This window comes from Diadema antillarum, unplaced genomic scaffold, assembly GCF_040938485.1.
Source record: "Diadema antillarum isolate AM-2024a unplaced genomic scaffold, OU_Dant_1.0 scf00000143, whole genome shotgun sequence".
NCBI classification, from domain to species: domain Eukaryota; kingdom Metazoa; phylum Echinodermata; class Echinoidea; order Diadematoida; family Diadematidae; genus Diadema; species Diadema antillarum.
This window is the reverse complement of record NW_027271032.1, coordinates 1,250,068-1,272,884: the sequence shown is the minus strand read 5'-3', so window position 1 is coordinate 1,272,884 and position 22,817 is coordinate 1,250,068. Positions and strand designations below refer to the sequence as shown.

The window sequence follows — 22,817 nt, the reverse complement described above, 5'->3', positions numbered from 1 at the left end:
TAACAGTGAAGAGACAACCAGCTTAACGATGTGACTAATTGAAATGAAGATTCTCTTGTTGAGGTAATAAACGAATGATCACGGTATTTTGTTGTTTGAATTATACAGCTACATATTGATTATGTTTGTTCACTGATGCAAAAGCCAACAGACCAATACCACAGAGCAAGAATATACTTAAAACAAGGAATACTTTAACGGAACAATAAAAGATGCGTGTTTCGGAATACACTGAAATTTCCAAGCTCTATCAAACTGTCTATACGAGGAGTGTAATGGTGGATTCAAATCCAGTGATAATGTCACCTCAAAATGTCAAGTATTTCAAGTGCTGTTTAGGCAAGTGCACACCCAGCAGCCATGCACTCAGACATCAATGCATCAGGGAAACGGAAGTGGCACCCGATCCAAGGTTGTCCATCACAGTGTCGAGCGAGGTGGGGCTCTTCACAAAGCAACAATAAACAACAACAGCAACAACAACAGGTGAGTATTAAGGTGGTAAAATACAAGGAGGTCGTCCATCCCAGAGTAGAGCGGGGCGGGGCTCTTATAGATACACACCACCACCAGCAACAACAACAACAAAACAGCAGGTGACTATTAAGGTGATATAATATAAGGAGGTTGTCCATCCCAGAGTAGAGCGGGGCGGGGCTCTAGGTACACACCACCACCAGCAACAACAACAACAAAACAGCAGGTGAGTATTAAGGTGATATAATACAAGGAGGTTGTCCATCCCAGAGTAGAGCGGGGCGGGGATCTAGGTACACACCACCACCAGCAACAACAGCAACAAAATAGCAGGTGAGTATTAAGGTGATATAATACAAGGAGGTTGTCCATCCCAGAGTAGAGCGGTGCGGGACTCTACACAGACCACCAGCAGCAGCAACAACAACAACAACAATAACAACAACAACAAGAGGTGAGTAATAGGAAGATGGAATACTAAGACGTTGTCTATCACAGTTTGGAGCGAAGTGGGGCTCTTCACAAAGCAGCAACAGCAGCAACAACAACAACAACAGCAACAAACAGCAGGTGAATATTAAGGCAATATAATACCAGGAGGTTGTCCATCACAGTGTGGAGCGAGGCAGGGCTCTTCACAGAACAACAGCAACAACAAAACGAGGCAAGTAATAAGGAGATGGAATACTGAGAAGGTTGTCCATCACATTGTAGAGCGAGGTGGGGCTCTTCACAAAGAAAAAGTAGAAACAACGACAACAAACAACATGTAAGTTGTGAGGAGATAGGGGCTCTTCACAGAAACAACAACAACAAAGCAGTTTAGTGCAGACGAGATGGAATACTGAAAGGATGTCCATCGCATTGTAGAGCGAGGTGGGGCTCTTCACAAAGCAACTACAACAGCAACAACTACAAAACAGCAAGTAAGTTGCACGGAGATGTAATACACTTGGTTGTCCATCACGGTGTAGAGCGAGGTGGGGCTCTCCTCAAAGCAACAGCAGAACAACAACAAGACAGCGAGTTGCAAGAAGATGGAATATACCAAGTACTGAGAAGTTGTCCATCACGGTGTATAGAGCGAGGTGGGGCTTTTCACAAAAGCAACGGACTGCAGCGACATAGCTAAAACGTACATTGTGCGCATCAACAATGACAACTGAACAGCAGGTAATTAATTTTGTTCGAAGATATATAGACGACTGATGAAGGTTGTCTCTTGTGTCCAGAAGTAAAACAACAGACAACTGCCTAAGAAACTGGGAAAGAGATGGAATATTGGCAAGCTCTGAATCAAAATGTGTACAGCGAATTAGGGGCTGTTGACAAAACAAGAACAACAAAAGAAACCACAACAGGCAAGTTGTAAGGAATTGAATACTTTATAGGAGGTTGCCCATAAGGAGATGGAATACTAAGAAATTGTCCATCAATGTGTAGAGCGAGGTGGGGCTCTTCACAAAGTAACAACAACAACAACAAAACGAGGCAAGTTATAGGGAGATGGAATACTAAGAGGTTGTCCATCACAGTGTAGAGCGAGGTGGGGCTCTTCACAAATATCATGCTACCACATCACAAACATCAGGTAATCTAGGTATTTGCAGAAAGATGGACAGTCAAGACGTTGTATCTATTGGTTGTCCAGAAGTAAAACGAAAGAAAACCACGAATAAGGAGGTGAGAATGGAAATCACCGAGTAGAGCGAGTGGCGTTCTTGACAAAACAGCAAAGGTCAAACCAAAGCTACAGGTAAGTTGCAAGGAGATGGAATACCAGGTTGTCCATCACGGTGTAGAGCGAGGTGGGGCTCTTCACAAAGCAACAACAAACCGCAACAGTGCAACTCAAGAGGTAGATTGTGTGAAACGACTGCAACAGTGAAACAAGTGAGTTGTACGGGGAAAAAAAGTGGTTATAAAGAGGTTATCAAGCAGCATACCAAAAGACAGCAAACTTCGAGAAAATGTTCAGTAATCAAGGGGAGGGTGTGAAACGGAGTATCCCCCCCCCCCACCTGCACGAGGGAGCTTTTGCATATTTTAGAATTCTTTGCACTCGCTGGCGAAATATCTCCACAATTTTCAATTCAACGATCTAGTGCACACTTTTATATACATTTGCAAAATTGTCAATAAAAAAAATATCCTATTGAACAGGTTTGCAGAGACGAAATCTGTCAAAAATGCTATAACACAAATCGATTAATACGAAAATTAGTAAGCTTTCAAGTCGAGGAGGGGCAATCAGCCGGGGGAAAAAAATCCGGGGGAGGCACCCCGTTTCCAGGGATGACCAGCGAATCACAAGGGTTGGACAAAAACATGGAGTTAACACTTCAGTTGTATGAATCAAACCTCTTGAAGTAACAAGGTCTGCATACTGTATCAAACTGTCGTCACGTGCAATTTTGTATTTGTCAATAAAGCAGACGAAACATTTCTCATAAACTCCATTGAGTGTCTAGTGTCTTTTTTGTGAGTGCAATTCATGCGTCATTCTATAAGTAATAATGAGGTGCTATTACGCCGGTGTGTTCAGATTAGCCGAGTGTAACAAGAGGATACAATTTCTTAAGTCAGTTAGAGGTCTTGCAATGTTCATTGTGACATACATTCAAGGAAGACATAAAATCGGATACTATGACACCAGATAATACAGATGAAATATTATTACAAAAAAATTGTCTATCAACGTGGATGATGTGTCAGTCACACGGGTAGGTTTTCTTATTAACGGTGTAAGGTATTTGGATAACATCAGATCTAAAAATTCTTGGCAGTGAACATTTTCATTGTAGTGAAGCAAATTCAAATTAAAATCTCCCATAATGAAAATATTTTTTTTTTTGGTATAGGTTAATGGTGAAGGTATAGGTTAATGGTGAAAGTTAATGGTGAAGGTAAGAAAATAAGCCAGCGAGGAAAGATGAGCCACTGATAGAAAAAAGAAGTTAATGGTGAAGGTAATAAAATAAGCCAGCGAGGAAAGATGAGCAACTGATAAGTTGACGCCTTTATGGAACAATAATGAATGTTGTTCTGCTTTGGTTAGATATTAACAGGTTATAAAGAACCATTGTTCTTTGTTATAACACGTATGCATTTTTGTGTTATTTGTTTTCATTGTTCGTCAATATTAATTTCGGGTCTATATTTAATAATAATAATAGTTATTATTACTATTATAATATCAATTTATAAAGCGCAAAACCTATAAACATATATTCTTCTACGCCGCAAAAGCTTCTGATGTGCTTAATGATAATGAACAGTTAAATGAAAAGATGTGTTTTGAGTCGTGATTTAATAAAGACTGCCTATCCCCCTATTGGGGATTTCCTGACTTGGTAAGTTATTCCAGAGTTTGGGGAGCTGCATGGCACAGGCAAAGTGCTCTGTCTCCCAATGTTACTTTTGTTTTACGTGTTGTAATTAGTAAGAGAAGAGCTAGTGTCCTTAAAACTGCGCAAATTATGAGTGTGTTTGTGAGTTAAGCACCCATAATTCAATATGAACTGGGGGCTTGACCGATGGGTGACTTATTATACAATCAACAAAATCTTAAACAATAATTATTCGTTTACGAATCGGAAGCCAGTGTAGGTCTTTCAGAAAAGGAGTAATCCTTGAGAACCTGGGTTTGTTATGCCTCCGCCACGAAGTGGTGCCGGAGGCATTATTACAGATAAAGCCTTGCGCAGGAGTTTTGACTCGCTGCAGGCGCCCAACTTAAGAATCAGGGAGTCCATATAGGGTGCCTATAGTAACCCATTGCAATAATCCAGTTTACTAACAATACAGTGAGTGTAGCAGTGAGTGTAGGGGAAGGGCTAAGGGGAGAAGCAAAAAAAGAGCGTAGTTTTTTAAGTGCGCCCCTTTGATTAGAAGGGCGCTGGAGGGGTATACACAGGGAGCTCCAGAGGCTCACTACCACCGTACCGCGCCGTGTACTGCTAAGTACCGTTTACGAGCTAACAGGTGATTACCGCGTAGTTTTTGTGCGTTTGAGGAGTACAACTACAACGGCTAGCCCGTTCACGTAGGGTCCCTACATTAATTGTACGAGCAAATCTTGCGTGAGAAAGTGAAAGCCCAAAGATTATCACTATCGATTATCGATATATCGATGCCGGCTTTGTTGGTTCCATTCATAATATTGTGCACATCGTGTGGTATCGATTATGACCCTTACTGACCTCAAGGTTCTTCCCTGTTGCTGCCACCATCTTTTCTTTCCACAACTTTACGCGCGTCGTATTCGACGAAAGAAGTGAATCGCACTGTTCATATTGTTATTTATTATAATTAGATTCGTTAAGAAGGAATTGCATAATCTCGAGGCGCCACTCGCATCCTGTAGACAGTGTATGTTTACCGTAGTCACGCGGGGAGAGAGTGGTAGTTGTACAACCGGCAAAATCGCTCGCTCGACGATCGCCTCCATTCGATCGCCGCAATGACAGCCCTCAGACGAGTTGAGCTCTCGAACTGGGCAGCACGCCTTGCCAACTTCGCGCGGCAACCTGCGATTTCCAGGATGGCTGCAGACACAAATCGCAGAATTCTCTCGACAGAAAATTGCAATGGAACTGGACATGCAAAGAGGGGGAAAGTGTTGTCTTTGGAGACTATGAATCCCCACATACGAGTGATGGAATATGCTGTTCGGGGGCCCATCGTGCAGCGGGCAACTCAGCTGCAAAAGGAACTGGAAAAGGTTTGTTTTCGATGCAGAACATGTGCCGGGGCCGGGTCGGTCGGTACAGACCATCGTATCGGTCTTCACACTGTCACTGGACTCTTGTCAGTCTTGATGAAGAGAATTCTAACGTTATTGTTAGAAATCTAGTATTATCTAGTAGCATGGGGTTAGAATCTACGTATTATACCGGTAGCGGTATGCGTCTCTGACACTCGGTACTTTATTTCAACAAAGACGACTAATCATGCATACAGTTAGCATGAATCTAAATAATTACTAACATTAGTGATCAACAAACACTGAATATTCACATTACTTAGAACTCATTAGATTACTAGTAGCATGCATGCTACTAGTAATCTAATGAGTTCTAATGTGAATATTCAGTGTTTGTTGATCACTAATGTTAGTAATTACTAACATTAGTGATCAACAAACACTGAATATTCACATTACTTAGAACTCATTAGATTACTAGTAGCATGCATGCTACTAGTAATCTAATGAGTTCTAATGTGAATATTCAGTGTTTGTTGATCACTAATAAATGTTAGTAATTATTTAGGTTCATGCTAACTGTATTAACCGTGGGCGTTAACTACGTTAGACGTCTAGGGGATCTAACTTACAAGTAACATTAACACTAACAGTACAACAGAACCACATCTTAAAGCCCAAACAAAGTTCTGGTACGTCTGCAAAAGTTGTCAAATTTCGCTCCAAAATGTGAACGTATGCGTCGGAAATGTGCAGGATAACGATGTTATGACGAGATATTCGATGGGTAACGACGAAAATGCGAAATATTAACCAAAAAGGTTCAGTCTCAGTACTTACCCGAACGGGGTCAGGCTAAACTCGGACTCGGGGATAACTCGGCTTCGCTTTGACGGCGGGATGAGTTGTAATGGTTGTCCCTCTGATTGTACAGTGTTGTTCTATGGGAGCGGCCTATATAAACTAGCGCTTCGTGTTCTGGCTACTCGCAGTAATGGTCCGAGTTGTTACAACGAGCGCATCAAAAACCTCTTTTGCGCGCATGCAAAATTAGTGTGCGCCTATTAAGCACCTCTAAAACAATCAAAGGCGCTTGATAAACAACAACAAAAACTCCAAAGACCGCGCGTCTAAGTAACTGAGGACTGCGCGCTGTCATTTTTGTTTTGTTTGTACAGGATTGCGTTAGCACGCACTTTCCTGTCCATTCACTTAGGCCTCATTTGGTATTATGCAGTGGCCAGTAGAATGTGGCGATCACGAACTGCGTGTGAATTGTCTGAAGTAGGGTCGAATTTTTCCCGAGACCGAGTTAGTCTGGAGCCTTCTGGAATAAAAGTCGGTTTTCCTACGATTATTATTTTTCTCAAAATACTCCAAACCGACTCATCATTCCGGCAAACCGCGTCAGCCAGGTAAGTTTCTTAGTGGACTCTTTCGATATATTGCAAGAAAAAATGAAATGGTGCTAGATGGGTTCTCAAGCACTTACCGAAACTTAGTTTTCACTTTAAATAGTTAACTTGTTATTAACTGTTAATTCTAATCTAACATTGCCATTGCATTGGTGACAGCAAGGAGGTTTAAGAGTTGGAGTTCTAACTGGCTGCAATTACTCAAACTGTTGTCACTTTTCTATTGATGTAGGCCCTACAAAAGAATTCCACAGGTGCATAATGTGTGCTTTTGTTTAGTTTGATGATCGATCTGATTTGATGTTCGATGCCGCCGTCTTGCTGAGCAATCTGAAGATTCTTTTTGAATGTTAATATAATGTTGCCAAGAAGTATCAAATTACCTGTCAAATGAAACGAAAATTCATTTAATGATAAAACATATAAAACAAAAGTAGATCTAAATCCCGTCCAAAAATATGTGCAAAAGTGTAAATTAGTGCTGTATGTGAAAGTGTTTAAAACTGTGCCATCATTTGATTGAAAGCTGGTTTTATCACTTTTCCACTTAATTCCCCCGTATAAAACTGATATGGAATAATCATTAAATATAATTCTTCATTAATAGATAGACTTGTCTAAATCAGATTAGTGCCCAGGCATGCCCGGTCGAGTAATTTCTTTTATATTTCATCACTTCTTTGCGCAATTTCTATTCACGCATCCCCATGTCTATCACCTATCTTTTAGTATATTAGGGCTGGCGAAAAGTAATTATCATCACAAAGACATATCTTCCTTGGACCTTAGAAAGAGGCTGGCAATTATGCAGTGAGACACAAATCATTAATCAATTGTCTTCCTATCTGTGCGGCAGATCCAGTTTGGTACATGCTTCAAATATTTCTGTGGCGGCATCAAACATCTAGCAAAGGAAATAAGACGGTTGTGACTCCATTTTCTTAAACCTCCTTGGTGACAGTAACAGTATTCGGTAGATCTAGTGAATTGATATGCTGTATAGTTTATTAATTTTACATTGCAAAAATATTGAGGAAGAGTGGAATGAGGTGTAGACAAAAGTTCTTAATCTAAACAAAGAGGAAAGTTAACGTTAGATTATACACATAATGAACATTTCACACACCCTTTTACCACAGGCTTCAGGGATGTATATTAATTATTAGGTTCTAATTTCTAAGATTCTATATCTGTTTCCAGTGACAATTCGGTGTTGGATGTCAAGCATATATTACACTGAGTTAGATATTTAACCTATTGTTCTATTTTGTAAAGGATATAGAAGCAAAAAGCAGACTGATTTCTCAGAATTTACTAGTAGTTAATAATGCTGCCAATTGTAGATCTAATACTAATAGTGCTTAAGGCATTTAAAGAATGAAAAAAAAAGCAAACAAGCAACACAATTTGAAATGATCAAGATGAGGAATGAGATTGACGTTGAGGCAACAATGCTCAAAATATGAACATGAAAGACAGATGATAGAATTCCATCAAGGACAATAATAACAATTCAATCATCATAATGGATTTTTTAACTTATTATTATTTTTTTAATTGCAAAAGATCTAAGCAGTTAAGTTTGTTTGGTGTTGTACCTTTTAAAAATTGTATCCTTGCATTTTTGTACTGTGTCCCGTTTCCATATTTACTTTTACATGCATCATATTTTTATCTTTTTGTCTTCAGGGAGACTCGAAGCCTTTCACATCAGTCATCAAGTGCAATATTGGAGATGCTCATGCAATGGGACAGAAGCCACTAACATTCCTGAGACAGGTAAAAGTTAAAGGGAATGATCTCCACAGTTCCATTTCAGAGCAAATATCAAATATGAATTCAAACAAAAGCAGTGAGAACAGTCTAATATTCATAAATTTAACTTTGTCATTCATTTATGGCTGTTCATTTGCAGCTTCTGAAAGTCATGGTGTAGCCTTTGATAATCCATTCAAAAGAATATTCTAAGAAACTGAAATTGTACAGTTCTGTAATTAAAGCAAAAAAAAAAATAAAAATCATCCACCTGGTTGCACATCAGACCCAATTTAACATGTAGATATTGACATTTCGTCATCACTAGATGAATGATAGAAGATGCTCAAAAATGGAGTGAAAATGATACAAGAATGTGATCTGTATCATTCTGTGAGGAAAACATCTACAATATGTGCAGATGTACATGCAGTCTTATTCAGTCTAATGTGCAGTGGCAATTCTATCATTGTACAACTTTCTTTGTTGATTGCCTTTGCTTCTATTCCTCATTTGCTTGTGATTTCAGTATTACCTTGATTTTCATTGCATGTTGATGCCTCATTGATGATATTTATAAAACTGGGTTCATGAAAGTGTAATAATAATATGCTTGCAAGTATTGCTACTTGTGCAAAGTACAGAAGTTCCTTTTGTTAATTGATAACCAAAATTCATGCAGACTGTTCATTACTAGTCAGTACAAGAACATTGACCTATAAATACCAAACTGCCTATCGTAGCTTTGTTTTTGTTTTGTTTTTGTTTTGTTTTGTTTGGTATATGTAAATTATCATCTGATTATCTCTGGTATTATTTTGACCATGCACTGTAGGTGGTAGCTCTTTGTACATATCCTGCCTTGCTAGATGATCCACAGTTCCCACCTGATGCCAAGCAGAGAGCTAGAAGGATTCTTGATGGCTGTAAAGGGGGCAGTCTTGGTAAGATAAATAGTGCAGTAAAAAGAAAAAAAGATAGAGGGAAATAAATTGCATTGGCACACTGAAAATAAATGTTATTCTGTTGCCTCTTGGTTTCTCATGTATATTTTGAGATAATACATTTTGTCCTAGTTTAGAACTTTCAAAATAGATGTTGAAATACAATATGTGCAAATTATAGGAGTGAGTAAACAACTTTCCAATATTAACTGTGGCCAGAGCATTAACAACTCCCTATGAACTCGACTGTAAAAGTCGCATACAATTTGTATTAGCAGTCACACCAGGGTCAGAGCTCACCAAAATCAAATTTGTTGATTGCAAGCTTTAAATTAGGTAATAGTAAAACATGAAGTTTTTGTCTTCTAGAAAAAAAGGAAAAAAGCCTGCCGACTAAGTAGAGCATTATATGAGTAGATGATACAGTCAGTCCGCAGCGCGTGCGATAATGAGGCACGAACGACAATTTTATTCAGAATCACGTTTGCGCAGTTTGTGCCCTTGAGACTGACGAAATTTCGCGATACTTCGCAAGAGTTTTTGCAGAGGTCGCAATAACAGCTTTCATAGCTTTCGCAGTGCATTGTTTGACCCAGGATGGTTGGGTAGGTTATAGAGCTGATTATGCTCATTAATTTGATACCTAATTTCCCTATTTTTGATCTCAATATAGTAGTCCATTTTAGCATCAAAGCAAACGATTATTTTGCCAGTGTTCAAGAAGCTTTTAGATCATAGTTTGATGTTTTGCTAGTTCCTGACTGGTATTGAAAATAGATCTCTGTGATTTCTTCGATTTCACAATCGTGAAACTTGAGCGAGTATGATCAATTAAAAAACGAAGAGGGGCACCATTTTTAAGGTTGTGAATTTTGCTGTGGAAAACAAGGCAAATTATGTTTTCTTACCGGAAGTGGAGTAGTGAATGAACACGCGTGGAGTGTGTTGTTGATACCCAGACAATGGTCGTGGACAATGACCAGGATTGGAATGCTTCATGAGGAATTCCACTATCGCAGCTAGTCTTTGTTCATTCTGAAATGTGGTGTGTGGAAGCACATGGAAACATGTGCCTACTTCTTTCATGTGCATGCATTTCACCCTGTGACAAGAATTCAGACTAGCAGTGCTCAGGGCAATCCACATGAATAATTGATAAAGCATTCATGTGCCTTGCAGCAGAGCTCGGGACAGGTGGTAGCCAGGTCCATTGTTCAGGGTCATTGTAAGTGCACACTCACATACGTCATCGTTGGTTTCTGTGTAAAGTTCAAGTTTTGTATAGAGAGTGAAAATTCGATCACAATCTGGAACCTAACATTTAAAAAAATCATGGATTTCATGAAACTAATATAGGCTTTCATTTTCAAATTACCTCCAACTCAATTGTACACTACTCAGCTATTACTCATATCAATGGCACTTCTATCTGATACATAGTTTTTGAACTCACAGCATTGAGTCAGCAGCCAATGGATACTACGCGATGCGACACGCCGCGTCTTGCGACAGATTTCGACCAATCACAGACCCAGAATTCCGGTGCGAACGCGAGGATAATCTTTTTAAACTCGACGCTAGACATGTCTCTGAATTTTGCTAGTTCCTGACCCGTATTGAAATGAAGATGAGAAAACTTGCCCTTATTGTGATACTATATACTTTAGCGGACATAGTCTTTACCATATTTTAGAGGGGCATGAAAGATTTCAGGTTAGTTTTTTTGCGTCAAACGTGAAGGAATATTTTTTAATACAATGCCGAATTCGAGAGAGATTTTGATATTCTATATTCTTCTTTTCTGTTTTATTTTGATCATGAGCATATTTGCTAATGTTTTCTCTTTCAGTCGATATTAAAAGTGTCGAAAACTGACAAGAAATACTCGTTCTGCACGGATTTATTCATGACCATGTATCTGCTCATTACGTATGCAAGCACCGCTGAGCCGTGCATACGACTTGAATAAATACCAGGGCTCGTACGCGTCATGGAATTTCTGGAAAGTCAGGGAATTTCAAAATACTTTTTCCAGAAGCAAAAAGTCAGGGAAAGTCAGGGAATCCATCTATTTCTTCTGGAAAGTCAGGGGAAATCATTTTTTCAAGATATTTGTTAAAATGATATTTGATTTCTCTTATCAACTAAGGAAGAATAGTTTGTCAAATTTGTGGTTTCTCTTATTAAGACCGTTTTCGTAACAAACTCCACGCACATTGGTGTCTAATTGCGTCTTTCATGGGCATGTGCACGTGTACTTGTGTGTATGACTATCGACTGGCAGTGATGTAAGGTGCCGTGGTGCCTTTGTGTACACATATGTACATACGTGACATGAGCGCTGCTGATGATGTGATTGGCATTATTTTAAATTGCGTGCATGATCGAAGCGTCAGTCATCTAATACAGGGCTCGACACTAAGGGTGGGATTTCACGGAGCACGCGAACGATTTGCGAAGGACGCGAATGGCAAAATCCAGCATTCGTATTTTAGTCTGCAAAAGATCGCCAAACGAACGTGAGGGTTCGGAAGCGTCGTCAATTGTTCGCGAATGTCGTTTTTACTTCGGCGAGAATTTCAAAAAAGTTTGAAATTTTTGGCGAACCTTTTCCACACACTTGGTCGTGATTTGCTCGTGAATTGTTCTCGAAAGTGTCTTTAAAGCCTCGTCATATGCGCAAGATCTTCGCAAGACACGCGCGATGTTCGCAAAATGTTCGTGAAACCCCAAACAGACTCCGAAACTTTGGAGAATGTCTCGCGTATGTTACGCGAAATCTGCGAAGTTTTTCCGATCATTTTACGACGTAATCGCAAACTGTTCGCATACCTTTTGAGATATTCTCGCGAACGTTTAGCGCACGTTTGGGGGATATATTACCTATACGTTTTCTACAAATAAAAGTCGTAGCATACATCTAAACATCAAACAATTATTAACAACTACAGTAACAAAAGAAATTAAAGACTAGCAAAGAGAAAGAAATGTTTGATATACAAAAAAAAAATCGCAGAATACACTTAATATTAATCTAAAGTATGCAAAATTTCCTTTAAACTATAGAGATTATGTGTTGGAGGAATTGCTAAAAAAAAAATCAAATGCTTTACTACTTGTAGTGGAGATAGGTCCTAGGGGGAAAAAAATGTAGGCAAGCACAGGATAGAAAAATGAGAGAAAAAGAAAGGAGAAATAGGAAAGAAAAAAAATCAACTCAAGACAGCTTCCACCTCTCCTTGGGTACATTTCCTCCCATGATTATTGAAAAATTTTCGTTGTTCGCATTTCCGTCGCGTGTTCTTCGTGAACGTAACATGCTGTACTTAAGCAATGATACACACGACATTCGCACAAACGTCGTGGAAACTTCGCACAAATTGCGCAAGAATAGTTTTCGGCTTCATTGTCGGAACGCATTCGGAGAAAAACTTTTCCGAATGTTGGATTTTGTCATTCGCGTCGTTCGCAAATCGTTCGCGTGCTCCGTGAAATCCCGCCCTAACGGTGGCCCGGTAGCCCGTGGCCACAAAAAACGCACATCGGGCCACCAAAAAAAAAAAGTTGGAGGATTGCCTTTACTTTTGGAAATGGACAGCGGTAACAATCGGCTCCGTAAGATGCTAAAATAAATGTCAGATGTTTGCTTTTAATTTTGGAAATGAATAACGGTAATATTCGACTCGGTATGATACTTAAATAAACGTCAGATGTCTGCTTATACTTTTGGAAATGAATAACGGAAATATTCAGCTCCGTAGGGAGCTAAAATTAATGTCAGATATTTGATTTTGCGTTCGGAAATGAATACGGATAACATTCGGCTCCGGAAGATGCTGAAATAAATGTCGAATGTTTGCTTTGACGTTCGGAAATGAATACTAATAATATTCAACTCCGTACGATGATAGAATAAATGCCGGATGTTTGCTTTTACGTTCGAAAGTAAATAGCAATAACATTCAGCTCCGGAAGATGCTAAAGTAAATGTCGAATGATCCCTGTGACGTTCGGAAATGAATAACAATAATATTCAACTCCGTACGATGATTAAATAAATGTTGGATGTTTGCTTTTACTTTCAAAAGTAAATAGCAATAACATTCGGCTCCGGAAGATGCTAAAATAACTGTCAGATGATTGCTTTTTCGTTCGGAAGTGAATAGCAGTAATATTCTGCTTCATACGATGCTAAAATAAATGTCGGATATTTACTATTATATTTCGAAATTAATAACAGTAACTTTCATCTGCGTTTGATGGTAAAGTAATTGTCTGATGTCTGCCTTGACGTTCAAAAATGAAAAACAGTAACATTCGGCTCCGTACGATGCTGAAATAATTGTCAGATGATTCATTTCACTTTCGGAAGTGGACAGCAATAACATTCGGCTCCGTACGATAATAAAATAAATGTTAGATGTTTGCTTTCAAATTTGGAAATGAATAACGGTAATATTCTGCTCCGTACGATGCTAAAATAAATAATAGATTGTTGCTTTTACATTTGGAAATGATTAACGGTATCAATCGGCTCAGTTAGATGCTAGAATGAATAGCGGATGCTTGCTTTCACGTTCGGAAATGAATAAGGATAACATTCAGCTCCGTAAGATGCTAAAATGAATGTCAGTTGTTTGCTTTTAATTTTGGAAATTAATAACGGTAATATTCAACTCCGTATGATACTTAAATAAACGTCGGATGTCTGCTTATACTTTTGGAAATGAATAACGGTAAAATTCAGCTCCGTATGGGGAGCTAAAATTAATGTCAGATATTTGATTTTGCGTTCGGAAATGGATAAGGATAACATTCGGCTCCGGAAGATGCTGAAATGAATGTCGAATGTTTGCTTTGACGTTCGGAAATGAATACTAATAATATTCAACTCCGTACGATGATAAAATAAATGCCGGATGTTTGCTTTTGCGTTCGAAAGTAAATTGCACTGAAATTCAGCTCCGGAAGATGCTAAAGTAAATGTCGAATGATCCCTTTGACGTTCGGAAACGAATAACAATAATATTCAACTCCGTACAATGATTATGTCTGATGTTTGCTTTTATAATGTTCGAATGTAAATAGCAATAACATTCAGCTCCGGAAGATGCTGAAATAAATGTCGGATATTTGCTTTGACGTTCGGAAATGAATTAAAATAATATTCAACTCCGTACGATGGTAAAATAAATGCCGGATGTTCGCTTTCATGTTCGAAAGTAAATAGCAATAACATTCAGTTCCGGAAGATGCTAAAATAAATGTCGAATGATCCCTTTGACGTTCGGAAATGAATAACAACAATATTCAACTCCGTACGATGATTGAATAAATGTCGGATGTTTGCTTTTACGTTCGAAAGTAAATAGCAATAGAATTCAGCTCCGGAAGATGCTAAAGTAAATGTCGAATGATCCCTTTGACGTTCGGAAATGAATAACAATAATATTCAACTCCCTACGATGATTAAATAAATGTCGGATGTTTGCTTTTACTTTCAAAAGTAAATAGCAATAACATTCGGCTCCGGAAGATGCTAAAATAACTGTCAGATGATTGCTTTTACGTTCGGAAGTGAATAGCAGTAATATTCTGCTTCATACGATGCTAAAATAAATGTCGGATATTTGCTATTATATTTCGAAATTAATAACAGTAACTTTCATCTGCGTTTGATGGTAAAGTAAATGTCTGATGTCTGCCTTGACGTTCAAAAATGAAAAACAGTAACATTCGGCTCCGTACGATGCTGAAATAATTGTCAGATGATTCATTTCACTTTCGGAAGTGGGCAGCAATAACATTCGGCTCCGTACGACAATAAAATAAATGTCGGATGTTTGCTTTTAAATTTGGAATTGAATAACGGTAATATCCTGCTCCTTACGATGCTAAAATAAATAACAGATTGTTGCTTTTACATTTGGAAATGATTAACGGTATCAATCGGCTCAGTTAGATGCTAGAATAAATAGCGGATGCTTGCTTTCACGTTCGGAAATGAATAAGGATAACATTCGGCTCCGTAAGATGCTAAAATGAATGTCAGTTGTTTGCTTTTACTTTTGAAAATGATTAACGGTAACATTCGGCTCCGTAAGGTGTTAAAATACTAGTAAATGTTGAATGATTGTTTTCACAATCAGAAATGAGTAACGGTAACTTTCGGCTCTTTACAATGCCAAAACAAGTGTCGGATGTTTACAAATGTCTGTAAATGCTCCCACTTTATCATTTCAAACGTAAGTTTTGACCACCTACATGTAAATAGGCATCAACTTTTATGATAACTCTATTCATTTATTTTAGACATGGGTACCTGTATCACGTCAGTAATGCTTAATATTTATTTTTCTATGTTTAGTAGGACCGATTTAGTTTTTCTTGTGTTTTTCTTGGTTTTTTTTTTTTGGCCACCAGATTTTACTTTCGGGCCACCAAAAAATAGAAATCAGTGATTTCGGTGGCCGGATCGGGCCACCAAAAATAGAAGTTAGTGTGGCGCCCTGTCTAATAACACGAATGTATGATTACTTTTGGATTGAGATAGTGCTTTGATTTTGATATAGAATTTGAATTAAAGCATTTTACCACAGAATATTGACAACACAATCATTTCAATGTAAATAATAATCATCTTCCTTCTCCTTTATACTTGAGGATGTACACGTACATTTATTATTGAACTTGATCAACTGCATTATCGATATCCAAGAAAAAAACTAGAATTGTGAAATTCTATGTACAAATTCAAAGGAGAGTTGTCCTCTTGTGATATCACATATTCTGGCATAGTTCTGTCCAAAGAGGGCAACATACACACTTTTGCATAATTCTTGTTAACAGGTTATCCAAATTTGCTCAACATTTTACTGTTGGGTTTCTAAAATTGTTTTCTACTCACCTAATCCATGTTGTTGTTTGGGGAAAATTCCCCTTTAAGGTGCTTCCTTCAGAACAAAGCATAAGTGTGTATAACCGAATATACACACTTGTTTTGTGTTTTGCTTCCTAGTATTATGATGATGTATTTTTACACACTTTAGAATAAGATGTGTACATCGTGTAAAATAGTCATGGAAATTTACATTTTCTGCTCTGGAAAGTCATGGAAAGTCAGGGAATTTTGAAAATGTGGAAGCGTATGAACCCTGAAATACGTGCGTTTTCGCTCACGCTGCGGACTGACTGGATATCAATACTTTAATTTTGTTGCTTTTCTGTAATCCATATTTGGGAGGCCATACCTATAGACATTGCTCTTTTTATTCCAAAAATTGCACCATACACTTTGTTTGTAGGCATGCATGGAATAGTTCTACACAATCTGTACTGAGATGGCCTGCTGTATGCTATTGTATGGATGGTTTCTCAATTTCTTAGATATGTCTTCCCAAACTGCACATTACTCTTACATGCGCCTGTAGATCTTTATTTTTGTTTTTTAGCATTTGGTCTAATTCTTGTGTCAAAAGGCCTACTAATAAATGTAGCAATTGTACTCATCAGTGGTGCGCTATTGTACTTCTGCCTTTAATTGCTTTTAAAACCACCAAGACATAGTTTGTTCACCCTTTCAGCTTTTACCACAATATTTGCTTGCAATCTGTTTTATGATTTGTTCTTAGCGCATTAATATATTTGTAATTGGCACATATTATGCAAACAAGATGGAAAAGTACCAATTGATGTGCATGATCTGATGTGTTACATACATGTAATGTTTTTACTGCACAACAGGGTTACTGTGCCTTTTTACAAGTTTTCATTTCTTTCAACATGAGAAATGGAAGACTTAATACCTTATGGTGATAATCTTTTATCAACACTCACCCAGAGTTCACGTTTTTGTGATAGGTTTACGATTCTGATAACCCTATCAGATGTCACTTGAAAAACAAGAGCTTTTTTTCTTCTTCTTTTTTTGACTGTGTACTCTAATCATAGTTGGAAACGCCTACCACTTATGGAATCAAAGTTCAGTGATATGATATATTATTTAGTCACAGGCAACCTAAAGTGTAATAAAGCTAGCTGAGATAATGCACACATGCTGTAAAAGATAAGTAAAAACCTCTTATTAGAGGCTTTGATACCTTTACCCTCATTATCTTCTGAAGGCATAGTGAAATAAACCGTTGAGTGTGTCATTGTCAGTTGAGTTCTCATTACAAATCTCTTAGCATGGGGAGACTGTATATTGCAAAGGTTAGCTTGACTCTGATATATTCAAAAATTTCCATTACAATTGTGTACCAATAAACATACAACCGGGTGTACACTTCAGTGTACATATTTGCTGATGGGCAATTCTTTTCCAGCAGACCTACGCTATTCACACTTTTATGAATGTATCCTGGTTGGCAGCAAATGAAGATCAAATTACATTGTAGTTGGACCAACCATCCCATTAATTATATAGTTTCCCCACGCTACCAAGTCTTTCCAAGCAAGACAAAATAAATACAAAACCCCCAAACAAAACAAGCAAAAAAGAACTAAACTAAAAACACCAGAAGAAGAAAAAATGCATGTATAATGTATACGTACAGTATGTATCAAGAGAGATACATCATATATTCCGAAGACAGGATGCTTCAAGAGGAATACTTTTGTTAAGTATCGAACACACAAACATGTTCCATGAAAGTGACACAATTGTTTTCTTCTCTCATTGCGCGATATTTTGTTTGGAAAAAGATTAAAGTACATTTGCATGACATTGCGTCATATAAACAGCATTTAATATATTTATCTGCAAGATATAGGGGCGTGTATGGGGTTGTACATTATCATAACCATATTTTTGCTACCAACAGACAGCAACTATTTAAAAAGCAACATCATTATATTTGAATATGTACATTTCATGAGCTGGATGTATGAAGCGATTTTCAAATGATTGCACTTGTATAGCAGCTGGGATTTGCATTGCTTTATTTTCATGTTTTTCTTTGGTTTGTTTACATGATTGTTTTTTTTGGGGGGGGAGGGGGCAGGAGATTTGAGAGGAATAGGGGTGTGAAGTACAGTTGAACCTCTCTTATCCGGCCTCCCTTTATCCGGATCTCTCTATTATACGGACGCAATCTCGCCGTGATTTTTTTTAAAAATAATTATGGGAGGAAAGGGGGATTCCCAACTCCTTGAGAACTCCTACACAAACACACATGATACATATTACTTCCAACATGATGAACATACATTACATCAAAATTCCTTCCAAATTGCTTACATTCAGACATTTTAACATCCCCAAACATCCCCAAATCAATCAATGAAAATGTTGCAGTATACACATTACGGTACTACATGTGGTACTACAATGGGCTACATCAGTACATGTGTATGTATACAGTGTATGTACATGTATAAAGCATTGAGTCTCCCGTATCCGGCCAAATCCCTTATCCGGATGAGCCCCGGTCCCGACTTGTCCGGATACGAGAGGTTCAACTGTACAATACTCAGGCAGAAAATTGATGGTCCATGTTGCATGAAAAAAGCAACAGACAGGTGTACTGAATCCATTTGTGCAACAATTTGTGGCCAAATGCCTCTTGCTCTTTACATTGTAGATTGCATTTAATTTCTTGTGTAAAGCTGCATGTGTGTGTGTCTTACTTTTGCATGTTTAGAAGTACATTCACAGTGTACTTTATGGCAGAGGCTGCAAACAAATGAAAAGAAAAATTAGTACTGTATAACTATACCTTGCTACATTACATGTATTACTTTTATTATTTGTTATCAATGAAATGCAATAAGGAAAAGAATCAATTTTGCAAGCCACTTTTATCATTCCTTGTTCTGTTTCGGCTTTCTACTGAATCTTAGACGGGGAAAAAGGAGGGGAAAAAAATTTGATGACATGTCTTCCCATCAGTGCAAACAAAATGAATAATGAAATGTGAACAATAAAATCATTGATGTAACGTATGTGTACATTGTAGGTGTATGAAATAATTGTTCTTACACACTGACACTTGACAGCAGTGGATGGAATTATCAAACACATTGTGTGTCGAGGGATGTAGGGTTGGAATGAAAATCTCCAGCTTGAAGCTACACAGTATTAAAGGGACTGTACAGTACTTGTTGAGGTAGGGATTCATGTTTTGAACATTCCTAAGTGGGATAATGAAAAGCCTCTTATGAAATATGAAAAAGCATGTAATTTTAAGAAGGATTCAACGTTAATTTGATGAAAATTGGTTTTCAAATGGCTGAGATATCCAAAAAAGTGCTAATGATAAAAGGCGACATGCCCCAACTTTATTAGGATCTCTTTGTTTCACCTTGTTTTTGGATATCTCAGCCATTTCAAAACCGATTTTCATCGAATAAACTTTTGATACCCCTTAGAATTGCATGCTCTTTGACATCTCATAGAGTGGTTTCTGAATATCTCGCAAAATGTTAAAAGCTAAATCTACACCTCGACCAGAACTGTACACACCCTTTAATGTTTTGATTTGATTGTTGCATTCATCAGTGTTTTTTTTAATGATTTGTTTGTTTATTAAAATGCAAGTAGAGCATACAGTGTACTTTGCTCTCAAAGACAATAGTTGAGTACATTCACATTTAAGCCCAGGGTACAATGTGTAAGGTTTTACTGCTGAATGTACAAATGTAATGTATGTATGGACATTTATCCTACAGTGTACAACTTGTATCTGACTGTTGGAAGTGTTCTTTTGTTCGAGAGCATATTGCTTTGGCTTTGTTTTGTGCTGCTCACAGTATTTACAATGTACAAGAAGCATGATAATTGATAAAATCTAGCTTGCTCAAAAGTTGATGATAGCAGTCTGCAAAATTATTATCAAACCTGTAGGAATGTATGATTGGTATCATTTACGTACTTTGAATTTAGGCATTGTTTGTGGGCATTTCACACCCTGTTCATCTTCAACTGATATATGTGCATTGTTTTTTGCCTGTTACTGGGTTCAAGAGTACTTGCACACATGTGTGTTCATGCCTCTGCCAGAAGCGGGCCAGGGGCATTTCTATGTTTACAAATGACAGTATTTTTCAACATTGAAAGTGACGACAAGAATTAGTAGAAAACTGTGGGAAATAGAACATTGTGGAAATTCATGATTAAAATGCCACACTCAATATGTACTGACTTGACATGGTCCCTTGAATATGAATTAATGAATCACCTATAAATTGTTTGCTTGTTTCTTGAGAACTTTTCTACATAGATCTTGACCTTTCTTCATACTTCTAAAAATTATGCTGTAGTATAGCATTTTCAGTCTTGATTTCACATTGTTTTCCGGTATGTCAGTCACTTTTCAAAAACTCTGGGAAAACCAGTCTTCAGCAAGTTGTGAGTCGTTTTTCTTATTTTTTTGGAGTTCAGTGGTCAAGGGCAAAGAATTTCATCAAATCTTGAAAGGAGTAACATGTATCCATGAGTTGCAGAAAACATACTGGTATATCAGTAAAGAGTCAAGGGTATGTGATACTTTTCATTTAAAAAATGAATGAATAAATAAATAAATAAATTGGATTTTGTAGAAGGCAGAACAGTTTATCTACATGTGAAGGGTCACCGATTAGACTCTTTAATTTTCCTTTTTCCAGTACTCGGAGAAGGCAAGAATCCCAAAAGTCTGTCAGAACAGTGCTGGGAGTTGTGCAAGTGTTGCTTTGTGTTTAATGTGCATTAAATAAACATGTATAGGGACATGTACGGTATGCATTTCAATCTATTAATCCTCTTCACACTGTCCACTGGGTTAGACTGTCCTCTCATGCATAATGTCCATATAGCTGTTCATTGTGGTTGCAATTGTGATCCTGAATGCAACCGCTCTGCCACCCTTGTGAAGCGTGGTCAGGTAGTACACTCATTCATATTATGGCCAATGGGGGGGGGGGGAGCAAGGTATTCAATGAGATTTCATTGTTATGAGATTTGATTGTAAATTCAGGTCACAGTTCAAACATGTATCACCCCATTTCCGTCACAAATTAGTGAATATGCAGTATTATTACTGCTTTTTCTGACACTTCATACACGTGTATTCAAACATCAGTGGTCAAGCACTATATACACGTGTAATTTTAGCTGTTGTTCATGGGCTGAGAGTAAACATTAGCTTGATGGGGTTGGGTATAAGGTAATAGCCCTTGTGTGCAAGTAATACTCGTATGGATGTGATGTATGATAAACTACCTTGCACATTATTTACAGATGAGTGAGAGTGAACAGTCACCTACATGTATTGAATTAAATTAAAGGAAGGAGTACTGCAAAACAAGAAATTTTAGCATGCATGAAACTTTTGCACATTTTGCTAGGAGCCTACAATGTAGATTCGGGACAGCAAAATGCTTGCAAAAGTGTTTGTCAAAACAATGCATTGAATGCCAGTGGCAATTCCTCAAAGTTTCATGACACACACACACATACACAAAACAGAAATAAGCCGTCGGCTCCAATTCAGTTTTGTGTTGCGAATGTTTCTTGTTTCACAGTTATTAAAGCTTTCAACAATTAATTTTAAAAAATCTCTCACCTTCATTGTCTTTTGCCTTTTGTGAAAAATAACTTCAAAAAATTGTGTTTTCAAAAAATTACATCATCTTAAGAAACTAAATGTTCTCTATCTGAATAGGATACATGATTGTATGGTGCAGTTTTTTGTTATTGTTTTTATTACTCTAACTACTCGTGCACAGTGACATTCGTCATTGCATTGTTGTGGTTTAACCATTTCACACGTGTATGACAGTCATATTACACTAGTACATTGTATGGCAGATCTTTAGTAGGGCAGATCTCTGCAGCACCCTGTGCACTGTATTCTCAATCGCATGCGTAGCTGTCACCAAAATCTATACGTTGAACGTAGCACAAGGACGTACTTCTAGGAATGTACACAGTAGTATCATGCTGATCAATCAATACGAGCCGGGCAGATTGCATTTTGTGTACAGTGCGGGACATGTTCTAGTGAGAGGGGGTTCAGGGTGTCTGCAAGTGAGACTGATATATCACACTTGTAGTTGGATGCATTCCTTTGGAGGTGATTCTCTCACAAATTGTTTGTGCTGCCCTATTCATTTATTGTTTTTGTATTTGTTTGCCTGTAATCAGTGAAAAAAAAATAGTTTTAACGATGGCCAGTACTACTGTATGGCACAATAATCAGTACACAATCCCCCCCCCCCAAAAAAAAAAAAGATGAATAAATAAATAGATTAAAAAAATAGGGGAAATTGTGAATGACTTCTCAATCTGTATCGGTTTGCAAATGAACAACTATGCACTCCATGAGTGCAAAAGTGTATGTACATGAATTGTTAACGTATTACCTGTATACATCTTTTCTTCTTCTTTTTTTTTTTGGGGGGGGGGGGGGGGGGGTGAATTTGCCAGCAGCATAAAAATCAGAAAAAAACAACAGGGTTCTACAAGTATTGTATGTGCTGAATACTTCATCTGGATTTTATTTGCACCAATTTTGTGAGCCAAAAAAGTGATGAATTTAGCAA

The 22,817-nt window shown here is 37.7% G+C and overlaps 1 protein-coding gene across 1 annotated transcript in view; it reads left to right on the top strand.

Annotated features, from left to right (window-relative positions):
• Nucleotides 1-4,906: 4,906 nt before the first annotated feature.
• LOC139721478 (alanine aminotransferase 1-like) overlaps nucleotides 4,907-22,817 on the top strand; it is a 44,774-nt gene continuing 26,863 nt past the window's right edge. The window contains exons 1-3 of the mRNA XM_071632795.1: nucleotides 4,907-5,200; nucleotides 8,287-8,376; nucleotides 9,188-9,296. Of these exons, the coding sequence (XP_071488896.1) occupies nucleotides 4,940-5,200; nucleotides 8,287-8,376; nucleotides 9,188-9,296 (460 nt within the window). The 5' untranslated portion in view covers nucleotides 4,907-4,939. The remainder of the gene's footprint in view (nucleotides 5,201-8,286; nucleotides 8,377-9,187; nucleotides 9,297-22,817) is intronic.